Source organism: Apteryx rowi, unplaced genomic scaffold, assembly GCF_003343035.1.
Source record: "Apteryx rowi isolate R43461 unplaced genomic scaffold, aptRow1 scaffold_107, whole genome shotgun sequence".
NCBI classification, from domain to species: domain Eukaryota; kingdom Metazoa; phylum Chordata; class Aves; order Apterygiformes; family Apterygidae; genus Apteryx; species Apteryx rowi.
This window is the reverse complement of record NW_020447275.1, coordinates 2319264-2331608: the sequence shown is the minus strand read 5'-3', so window position 1 is coordinate 2331608 and position 12345 is coordinate 2319264. Positions and strand designations below refer to the sequence as shown.

General features: G+C 40.5%; 1 protein-coding gene across 1 annotated transcript in view; it reads right to left on the bottom strand.

Moving 5' to 3' along the window:
- The window catches only part of INSC (INSC, spindle orientation adaptor protein), a 168318-nt gene that overhangs the window by 18242 nt on the left and 137731 nt on the right, over nt 1-12345 (bottom strand). The window contains 2 exon segments of the mRNA XM_026070738.1: nt 3158-3336; nt 5255-5426. Of these exon segments, the coding sequence (XP_025926523.1) occupies nt 3158-3336; nt 5255-5426 (351 nt within the window).

The following is a 12345-nucleotide window of genomic DNA, read 5'->3' as shown; positions in this document are numbered from 1 at the left end:
TGTGTCACATTTTGGTCATTCTCGCAATATTTCAAACTTTTTCATTATTATTATATCTGCTATGGTGGTCTGTGATCAGTGATCTTTGATGTTACTATTGTAATTGTTTTGGGGCGCCACAAACTGCGCCCATATAAGACGGCAAACTTAATCGATAAATGTTGTGTGTGTTCTGACTGCCCCACCAACCGGCCGTTCCCGTCTCTCCCCCTCTCCTCGGGCCTCCCTATTCCCCGAGACACAACAATAGTGAAATTGGGCCAATTAATAACCCTACAATGGCCTCTAAGTGTTCGAGTGAAAGGAAGAGTCGCACGTCTCTCACTTTAAATCAAAAGCTAGAAACGATGAAGCTTAGTGCGGAAGGCATGTCGAAAGCCGAGAGAGGCCGAAAGCTAGGCCTCTTGCGCCAAACAGCTAGCCAAGTGGTGAATGCAAAGGAAAAGTTCTTGAAGGAAATTCAAAGTGCTACTCCAGTGAACACACGGAGGATAAGAAAGCAAAACAGCCTTATTGCCGCTGATATGGAGAAAGTTTTAGTGGTCTGGAAAGAAGATCAAACCAGCCACAACCGTCCCTTAAGCCAAAGCCTAATCCAGAGCAAGGCCTGAACTCTCCTCAATTCTATGAAGGCTGAGAGAGGTGAGGAAGCTGCAGAAGAAAAGTTTGAAGCTGGCAGAGGTTGGTTCATGAGGTTTAAGGAAAGAAGGCGTCTCCACAACATCAAAGTGCAAGGTGAAGCAGCAAGTGCTGATGTAGAAGCTGCAGCAAGTTATCCAGAAGATCTAGCTGAGAGAACTGATGAAGGTGGCTACACTAAACAACAGATTTTCAATGGAGACCGAGCAGCCTTCTATTGGAAGAAGATGCCATCTAGGACTTTCATAGCTAGAGAGGAGAAGTCGATGCCTGGCTTCAAAGCTTCAGAGGACAGGCTGACTCTCTTGTTAGGGGCTAATGCAGCCGGTGACTTTAAGTGGAAGCCAGCGCTCATTTACCATTCTGGAAAGCCTAGGGCCCTTAAGAATTATGCTCAATCTACTCTGCCTGTGCTCTATAAAGGGAACAACAGAGCCTGGACGACAGCACATCTGTTTACACCATGGTTTACTGAATATTTTAAGCCCACTGTTGAGACCTACTGCTCAGAAAAAAAGATTCCTTTCAAAATATTACTGCTCATTGACAATGCACCTGGTCACCCAAGAGCTCTGATGGAGATGTACAACGAGATTCATGTTGTTTTCATGCCTGCTAACACAACGTCCATTCCGCAGCCCACGGATCAAGGAGTCATTTCGACTTTCAAGTCTTATGATTTAAGAAATACATTTCATAAGGCTAGAGCTGCCATAGGTAGTGATTCCTCTGACGGATCTGGGCAAAGTAAATTGAAAACCTTCTGGAAAGGATTCAGCATTCTAGATGCCATGAAGAACATTTGTGATTCACGGGAGGAGGTCAAAATATCAACATCCACAGGAGTTTGGAAGAGGTTGATTCCAACCCTCACGGATGACTTTGAGGGGTTCAACACTTCAGTGGAGGAAGTAACCGCAGATGTGGTGGAAACAGCCAGAGAACTAGAATGAGAAGTGGAGCCTGAAGAAGTGACTGAATTGCTGCAGTCTCATGATAAAACTTTCACGGCTGAGGAGTTGCTTCTTATGGATGAGCAAAGAAAGTGATTCCTTGAGATGGAATCTACTCCTGGTGAAGACGCTGTGAACACTGTTGAAATGACAACAAAGGATTTAGAATGTTACATGAACTTAGCTGATAAAGCAGCAGCAGAGTTTGAGAGGATTGACTCCAATTTGGAAAGAAGTTCTGTTGTGGGTAAAACGCTATCAAACAGCATCACAGGCTACAGAGAAATCCTTTGTGAAAGGAAGAGTCAATCAATGCAGCAAACTTCATTGCTGTCTTATTTTAAGAAACTGCCACAGCCACCCCAACCTTCAGCAACCACCACCCCGATCAGTCAGCAGCCATCAACAGAGGCAAGACCCTCCATCAGCAAAAAGATTACGACTCGCTGAAGGCTCAGATGATCGTTAGCATTTTTTAGCAATAAAGTATTTTTAAATTAAGGTATGTACTTTTTTTTTTTTTTTTTTTAGACATTATGCTACTGCACACTTAATAGACTACAGTATAGTGTAAACATAACTTTTATATGCACTGGGAAAACAAAAAATTCGTGTGACTCGCTTCGTTGCAATATTCACTTTATTGCGGTGGTCTGGAACCAAACCTGCAATCTCTCTGAGGTATGCCTGTATTCACAATGTCTCATAAACCAGACTAGGTTAACAGAGCTGACTAGCAAACTCCATCTGTTAGTAAGTGTGGTAGTTGCTGAAACCCTCAAGCCTCAGAGAGGGATGTTACTCTGCTGAGGCCAAATTCATCACTGAGAAGCCACAGAAGCCATATAAACAGCGCTTCTCTGCAAAACCCCACTGCATGACAGTGCCTGACAGGAAGGAAGAATTCTCTCTGACTTCATTTGTGCATTAACACATACCTTAGATTTTCTGCAGCTATTTACTGAAAAAGCTGGAGAGAGTAAAAGGGAAATGCAAAACTACATCAGCGGTATTTGCCAGCAGAACTTGCAAAGCAGCTGTCAGTTAGGACATGATCCAAAGCACACTGACGTCAATGGGCTGAGGATCAGATCCTTGTTCAGCTTTTGGAGGTAATTCATCCGTGAACTGACAATTGTATATTTAGGCACCAGTCTCCAACCATGTACATGTGTATCTTGTTTGTCTCAGGGCCTTGTCCGTTGAGTTTTGAATATCTCCAAAGATGAAGAATCCACAGCCACTCTGGGTCCCTGTGCCAGTGTTTGATCATCCTCACAGTGAAAACATAAATTCCTAATATATTGGAAATATGGGACTTGGCTATTTTTTTTTCTTGCAAACTCACATTCAAGGCTACCATATTTCCTAACGCTCAGAATAAAAAGGAACGCTAACAGATAGAGTCACATACTGGAAAGAACTAAGAACAGAAGGCATGAAGACAAATTAGGTTTTACTATGTCATAACAGACACAGAACCAAAACCTAGGTACTTTGACAGTGACATCAAGCGGTTGACAAAATTGTGCTCAGACACAGCATCTTGCTGGGAAACTGCTCACCTGATCTCGGGAATATGGAGTATCCACTATCTGTTTGTCTGAACATGCTGCTAGAAGAATCTTCATTGCATTTAACTGGAGCAACATTTCACAAGCCACGGTATCAAAGAAAGTAATATTGGCAAGAGCTGCTGAAGCTAGCAGAAAAACTTCACCAGATGAGGCTTCTTGGCACAGTTCTAGGAATGCAGAAAGTAAGCTGAGTAAAATAGTCATTCCTTCTCTGCAAAAAAAATGGTTATCTGTTTCAAAGCATTATTTATCCACCTGCAACTTGGATTATTAATCTTAGCATCTATGGCCAAGTTCATAACACTCAATACAAAAAAAAAACCAAAGCAAAATCACTTTAATTCTTGGCAATTAAATAATACTTGACATTTTAGGGGGCTTTATAAACATTATTAATATTAAGCACCTTCATTTGTGTTTCTGAAGTTTGCCCTACAAGCAGGGAAGACAGTAAATATGAACCTAGAACACCAAATTCTTCTAAGCATTCATCTAATTAATGAGATGACAGTCTCAGTATACCATTCTACAGCAAATATGCCACTGAATGTTGCTCAACATAAAACTTTATACATCTAAATAAAATGAGATACAGGAGGCAGATGGCTAACAATAACTGATCCATAAGATAATAATTCTGCTATGCATCTTGCTCTTTAGAGCAAGACATATATACGTTGCATATCTCAATCTACTTCTCTAAAGTCAAAGACTGTCCAGCGTATCTTCCAGGTTATGTAAGAAGTGCTGAAGACACAGCTACCTTTTAATTCCTTGCACAGATATATTTTAACTAAGATCTGAATTACCTAGGAGCTGGATTTCAGCATGTTTTAAAAATTAAACATATAACAGTAATTCAATTACTGAGTTATAAATATTATAAGGAAACCAGTGTGTCATTATTGAAAGGGCTTTCCCAAAGTTATACACATTCTATTTTTAATGTGCACATTTCTTGGGCAGAGTATATGCTACTAAAATTCATGTGGAACTCGGATAGTGACAGGTGGGAAAATGCTCCATTTGCTAATCTTCCCTGGAGGAACTGTTCAGATTGTCCCTTGAAGCAGACTGTGGTGCGCTGTAATGACCGGTACATAACAACAGCCAGAACAGGTCAGGTCAAATGCCTCTAGCAGTTTACCTGAAGCAGAATCAATCTCAGCATGGGTTAATTCCACCCACCGGATTCAGAACAGATTCAGGACAGGACCGTAAATATTTGCTGCTGGACACACTGGCCATTGGAAATAAAAGTGTTTCCTTGACTGCAGCACTAGCTATGTTGGTCATATCTAAGACTGCCTGAGCACATCTCAGATAATTAATTCTGCAGTCACTGCAGAATCCTCGAACACTGGCAGTAGCACACTCTTCCTCTTCTATTTACAAGAACACAAACATGCATGAAAATTGAACTGCTCTAATTTAACTGTGGACACTGGGCTCAGGAAAGAGATATCCATGTAAAATGTATTGATTTATTGCACACAAGAAATCAAACTAGATGACCCAAACTGCTTTCTGACATGAAGCTCTGGGAAACTCCTGCTCAGAAAGAATACTTTTGTGAAAGCTTCTGATGTTTGAAAGGGGTAGAGTGCAGTGCTAGAAATAAGATATTCATCTCTGTAGCAAGATATGAGAAATTTCATCTTATTTTTTCTTAAATATTCTCACTGAGCCAGGTTAAGGAAAAGCCTGCTGTTACCTTTGCCTCATTTCACCACGGGTCAGAGGCCTAGGCAAGAAAGCCAGACTTTTTTCCTTGCATCAATGCCCATAGATTACGCTATACTTTTCTTCAGGGACAGGAGGGTATTTTGTTGAGTCCTTTCTCTGGCTCTGAGGTTAGAATTTCACATGGATATTATTTTGACAAATGTGCATAAACGCTATTCAAATTTGGACTAGAGTAAAAAATATGTAATTGCAGAATACCTCGATTCAGGGTCTTAAATAACTGAGTTCTTTTATATGGTACAAATACAGCAAACATTCTTTAGGGAATATTGCTAATGAAAGTCCTGCCCCAATCTATCAGCCTAACAGAAAGACTTAAAAATCCCATAAAAAACTTACTGACAAGTGCTGTTACGATTTCCTCCATATTTTCCAGAAAGCTGCTGAGATGCTGAGTGAACGTGAGATGTGGAGATGTGATCTGTGCAATTACTGCTGCTGCTTCTGCACGAGTGGCTTCAGAATGGGTACTATCCGTAAGAATGTCAGCCAAACACAGTATTCCATCAACCTATGGAAAACCAACAGGTGTAGGTTAAGCTCCAGGAAACACTTCTGCAACCAAAGTAAGGTTCACTGTTCTCTCTGCTTGGCTGGGGCTAAACTGAGCAGTTTATTTTCAAAATTGGATTAAACCTGRTGGCACTTCTAACATAAGAGCTTCAATTTAGTAAATAAAAACGAGTTCAACATAAAATGCTGTTGATCACAGAATCACAGAATCGCTGAGGTTGGAAGGGACCTCTGGAGATCATCTAGTCCAACCCCCCTGCTCAAGCAGGGTCACCTAGAGCACATTGCACAGGATTGCATCCAGGCGCGTTTTGAATATCTCCAGAGAAGGAGACTCCACCACCTCTCTGGGCAACCTGGTCCAGTGCTCTGTCACCCTCACAGTGAAAAAGTATCTCCTCATGTTCAGATGGAAGCATCTGTGTTTCAGTTTGTGCCCGTTGCCTCGCATCCTGTCGCTCGGCACCACTGAAAAGAGTCTGGTCCCATCCTCTCGACACCCTCCCTTCAGATACTTGTACACATTGATAAGATCTCCTCTCAGCCTTCTCTTCTCCAAGCTAAACAGGCCCAGCTCTCTCAGTCTTTCCTCATAAGAGAGATGTTCCAGTCCCCTCATCATCTTTGTGGCCCTTTGCTGGACTTGCTCCAGTAGTGCCACATCCCTCTTGTACTGGGGAGCCCAGAACTGGACGCAGTACTCCAGATGTGGCCTCACCAGGGCTGAGGAGAGGGGGACAATCACCTCCCTCGACCTGCTGGCAACACTCTTCCTCATGCACCCCAGGATACCATTGGCCTTCTTGGCCACAAGGCCACATTGCTGCCTCATGCTTAACTTGGTGTCCACCAGCACTCCCAGGTCCTTCTCCGCAGAGCTGCTTTCCAGCAGGTCAACCCCCAACCTGTACTGCTGCATGGGGTTATTCCTCCCCAGGTGCAGGACCCTGCACTTGCCTTTGTTGAACTTCAGGAGGTTCCTCTCCGCCCACCTCTCCAGCCTGTCCAGGTCTCTCTGAATGGCAGCACAGCCCTCTGGCGTATCAGCCACTCCTCCCAGTTTTGTATCGTCAGCAAACTTGCTGAGGATGCACTCTGTCCCTTCATCCAGGTCATTGATGAAGTTGAACAAGACTGGACCCAGTACTGACCCCTGGGGGACACCGCTAGCTACAGGCCTCCAACTAGACTCTGTGCCACTGATCACAACCCTCTGAGCTCTGCCATTCAGCAAAAAGCCTTGCATTTTCTTCTCCCTTAATGCTTCTGCTGAACTGATTTTGGTCAAAAAAACCCAAGTCTTTTCTGACAGAAGTCTCAAGTAGAGCATTCCCATGTAAGCAAGCTCTGACAATCAAATGCTAACACTGCTATGTCGCAGCCTCATTCAAACTCTTGGCTGAATGTGTCCCACTGCTAGACTCGGGTCTGTGTGTGTGCTAACATCTTCACAGGCAGAGATTTTTTTTCCACTCTGAACTGGTCACAAAGCCAACACAAGATCAAGAAGTACCATCAAGGAGAGATCCTGGCCAAACTGCTCCTGATGAGCTTGCACAACACACACCAACTCAAATTAGGGCTATGTCTGTACATCCCTTGCTTATTTGAAAAATAAACAGAAAAATAAGTGAAATTTACATAGGTTTATGCTTTTAGAGCGACTGAAGTCTTCTAAACTCATTCCTTACACAACATAAGCAGGCACATCACATATGTGCACACCTTGCCCTGGACTGTAGTAGACCCACTGACACAGTGAAAGGCTGCAACAGGGGTTAGCCAATGTGATAGCTTAAACTGTAGAAAAGTGACATCTGTTAACAACCAAAACCAGCAAATGAGGGTCCTCTGTGGACAAGGACATAAATCTATCAACTTTCAAGTTAACAGAACCATATTTATCCCACTGTTTACATATTCCTGAACAATTCATCATATTGTCAAGAAGGTAGGTAGATGTGCTTAGAAGGGACAGGTACAGCATGAAAATGTAGGCAATAAATTAACAATGTGTTTATGTCAAATCCACATAAATTCACTAACATCTTCATATGGATGAAGCTAATGTAACTGCAGGGACAGACTTTGACCCATCACTTTACAAATGATAAAGAGCTTTTACAAACTGCACTGAATAGCTGTTTTAAAAACTGATCCTTTTTCATGTTTTTTTAATTTGAAGTCCTGAAGTAATGTGGGATCAATTACCGTATATGGTGGTTGGACATTTTATAGGTATAAAGAGGAGTTATGAAGGCTTACCATTGAAATACATTTTAACAGTCAAGTAAGAAACCATCCCGTATATATTTTATAAACTTATCTAGTCTTTCTTAATCCTGTTTAAACTGCATTCTCTATTTAAAGCTTCCTTAGAAGATGCATGGTTAAGTCCTATCAATTTTCTCCAAAAAGTTTATTTAGCAGTTCTCTTGTTCGCGTTTTCGTTATTAACACAGAATGCTGAGTTATCTTAATTAATTATCCTGCAATAGGCATGAATTAAATTGTTTGGTAAGCACTGGCAGTTACTGTATTTTACAAGAAATGCTCTCAGATTGATGAGAGCAAAAATCACCCTCAGGAAGATCATTCATTGGGATGCACATTTTAATAGGCAGTAGACTAAACCACTGGAACCCTAATAATGCAGAGAAATACAAAAGGAATTATATCCCTGTTTTTCCTACAGATTACAAATGGGATTTAGTATAGAAGCTCAAGCACTGACAAGGAGAGGAAGAATAAATTTTCAACATTAAACTTTTTTTTGACCAGCTTTCAACATTAATCTACCTACAGCAAAAATATTTCCTCCTAGTTATGGCAGAATTCTACAGCTTGAAACAGCAGATTCACATAATTCATTTGGCTTCAAGGTATATTAATAGATCTCAGTGTCAAGAATTAATATATGTCCTCACAAGCTGATTTAGTAGCCAATGTGTGCTAGACACTATCACATGCAAAAATCACCAGTTTGTCACCTTGAAACCTTGCTAGATCACACCTTGTCTGGGGCCCAAAGGATGCTAATAACTACAGTCAGCATAAAAACTTAAATATTTTCCAAGGCATTAGAAAAATATTTCAAGAGAAACTTGTTCAAAGATCTGTAACAGGATACACCACTCTTCAGCTCTGAAGTTACTGCTGTAAATTCATTTGGCCAACTCTTACTCAATGACCTAGGCAGAATGACTTCAGAGTAATGTTTCATGCTATTTCAGAGCAAGTAATGGCCTATGAAAGACAAGTACTTGCACGTGGTTAGATTTTTCCATCAGCAAATTGTGATGTGTCCAGATTGCGTAAATCTGCACTATAAAATGCAAGCTAGTAACAATATAAGGGCTGTCCCCAACTTTTAAATGACATATTTGATTTTTTTACTTGCTAAGTAATTGGTTTTGGAAACGAAGAGTCACTGAATTGTAAATAGTAGATATATATTTCTGTTCATCATAAAGGTAAAATTCATATTTTTGAATGCCATTAAAGTCAGTACTAGTTTATTTTCCTCCTTTCTATTCAGAATCCTTTAAAATACAAATTCAGCCTTAAATTTGCTCTATACTCTTTTGGCTCCCATCTTAAAGATAGAAAATAAAATAAAATAATTCTGCTCCAGCAGGCCACGCCATTTGTAAGTGTCCAGCAATAAATTTTAAAATGACAGGGGAACAATCTAATAAAAGCACTTTAACATCCAAAAAGAAATTGCTGCTCAAAGCATTTTTATAATTAGCTTTCACACTGAAAGGAACTTTGGATGGCTGCCCTGTTTTCTGTTTAATTTTGGTGAAGTAATCAGCTAAATGTCAAATCTGTTCATCACCTTGGCAATACAAAAGAGCCAGTTAGCAGGATAATGCAAACAAATGAATTTCATGAATGCAACAAGATGCTGTGGAGACCCTGCATTTGAGGAATGGCATTCAGTAAATGCTTGATCACTAATATTTCAGTATTGATAACTGGAAGAATGCCAGGAGCTTACAACCTCATGAGCCCTGTTATATAAACTTAAAGTGACAAAATAAAGACGCAACAAGATTGCCATATAGATCAAGTCTTCCAGAAGGAAATTATTTCTTTTTTTTTTTTTTTGCAACAGAAATGAATCAGTTCTAGGGAAGCCCTCTTCTTTCTTTAGTAAATCTGTCCTTTTCCTAAAAACATTAAATAAAACTAGGCTTCTGTTAAAGCAGTTCAACTCGCTGGAGTCAAATCCTGGCAGTTAATAAAGCAAACAATACAGAACTTGTGATGAACTGCATTAATGACCTCCTGGTTTGAAATATTACAAACAATGAAAATTTTAACTCCTTGCTTTCCACCAAGCAGTTTAAGGCAGGATTTCCAGCCCACTCTTGGAACCAAGACTTTTTTTTTTTTTTTTAATAATAATAATAATTTCTGTCTTCACCCATATAAAATGCTGCTGAAGGCCTTTCCTCATAGGATGGCCTCCTCCCACATTCCTGTTTGTCCTCTCTTAACACTCAAATGATCTCCAGATACAGGTAAACTTTCTCAATGGTTTCTTCACATTCTCTGATTGGACCTCCCAAGTCATCTTCCTGGGACTGGAAAGCCTTGCTGGCTATCAGCTGGTTTCCCACTACCAAATCCATGGATAACACTGTCAGCCTACAGCTAGGTGCTGCTTGTGAGCAGCACCAGCAGGTTACAGAGCAGGTTTGTTTTTATCTTTTCACATGTGCTATGTATGAATACCTCCAAACTGAAGCCAGAACAGGGTAGCTAGGGGCTATGGGTGAGGAGATGAACATTAATGATACTTGAGCAACTAAAGAGCAATGAATTCAGTATCAAAGCAGAAAAGATGAAAACTGCATAGCTGTATAACAACCCAAACACTAACTAAAATTTAGGGGAAGGAGGGAAGGAGGGAAGGAGGGAAGGAGGGAAGGAGGGAAGGAGGGAAGGAGGGAAGGAGGGAGAAAAAAAATGATCATATTGAGAAAATGCTTGAATCCCTGGCTCTATGTTCTTGGAACACAACGTACTTCACTCCCCAGACCACTGCATGAAATGTGAGGCGACTCCACTCTTCTGCAACTCCATTTAAAATGGCATCCAGCAGTACACATATACCTTTATTTTTGATGACTTGTTAATCATGAAATGAATTCCAGATCATCAAGGCTCAGATATATCCCATATCAACTTTTAGACTTATTCTGAAGAAAAAGGCCTACAATTTTTGTCCAATTTCTACACTGAAACTAAGGAAGGGAAAAGGTCAAAAAGAATTCCACCTCACACACAATGCTTTTTCATATTCCAATAGTTACCCTGCCAAGTGCTCTGCAGATAAAAACTCTCTTAGTGCCACTGACTAAGAACTGTGCTGATTTACTCCAGCTGAAGATTTGGTCAGCTATTTTTAAAATGAGATGATATATTAATAGAGTGATGCCATTAAAATATCCAAAAATATTATTCCAAGTAATCAAAGCTACTGCAGCAATTCAATGGCAGCAGCACTGACCAGTGAACAAAACTGCAATGATTTTTATAGCTACTGCTAAATAACAGGGTCCATGGGACCTAATTTATAAGCCGTTCTTTTATACTCTACAGAATAGTATGGGGCTGAATAAAGGTTGAATGGTACCTAACTCAGTAGCTTTAAAACCGCTGGCAATCACCTTTGCTTTGTATTTAAACTGACTGAGAGTGGGTGCTTTGGTTCATGGCAACTTTGACCAAAACTCCCCTTTTAAACTTCCCTTCTTCAGAATGTGGTTGTGCTAATGAAGATGCATTTGACCTTCCTCATGTTTAGCTATCAAGAGGCAACATTGAGGGAGGCCTGGTCTATATAGGGAATATTGTTACATGGTGCAGCAAGAAAATCTCAAATCTCTTCAAAAAGAAGAGACAGTTAACTGTATCAGCTTGAGGGATGCATTAAAAATGGCAGTGCCCAAGCACCAACCTTGCAACCATGCTGCAGGAAGAAATGAACTCCAGAGCAAGATGAAACAAGAAGTTCCTTAGTTTGGACTGACTAGGAATGAAAAGATAAATAGTATATAAATCTTTTCTCACTAGGAAATGTGGGCAAGGCAGTCACGTCACAGTGCCTGTCCTTTGGCACTCATATATGGTCTAAGCTTGTTGCAGATAAACAGTACAACTGTTTGTCAAAGACATATTAGAGAATAAGGTATTTTACAGAAAGAAGAGGATGGAAAAAAAAAAATCAGTAAGACTGACATCCAAACTTCTTTCTTTTCTTCCCTTCAAGGATAAAGGAATAGCTGGCTTTGAACTCCCCAGATGCTGAGGACTGATGTGAAGGGGAAGACAGTCTTTTAAAGTTTTATTTCTGTAGTAGCTGATGAAAGAAACCAGGACTGCGCTGCTATTAGCCAAGCAGCTCACATCTGCCCAGTCCCATAGCTCATACCTTATCCTGCTTAGAAATACCCTCTGCAAACATATACAAACCATCCAAGGATACATTTATCTTTCTTGGTCTACTCCTCCCATGCCTCCAGTTTTATAGGATAGTCACTGAGTGGCCATAAAGGCAGAAGGAGAAGAGACTGCAATGCAACTCACTTGCAGTTATGCAAAATTCATCTGTAGTACAGCTCCTTCTGCTCAACCACTGTTGGTATTAATTGTTTGCAGAATTGGGGTGCATCTATAAAACAGAAGGAAATCTACAGAGAATGACTGAGTACAGTGGCTTGGGGAAAAAGAAAAAAAGAGACATTTTTAATGCTCTTTGCAGTCAGCATTTGTTACATTCTCTTTCTCCTATTCACCCTGACAGTTGAAAGACAACAGTGACAATCACAATAGTGCATTTGTGTTATCTATAATCTCAGGAACCTGTAAGAATACAGGAAAACTATTTATGTTTACATATGATC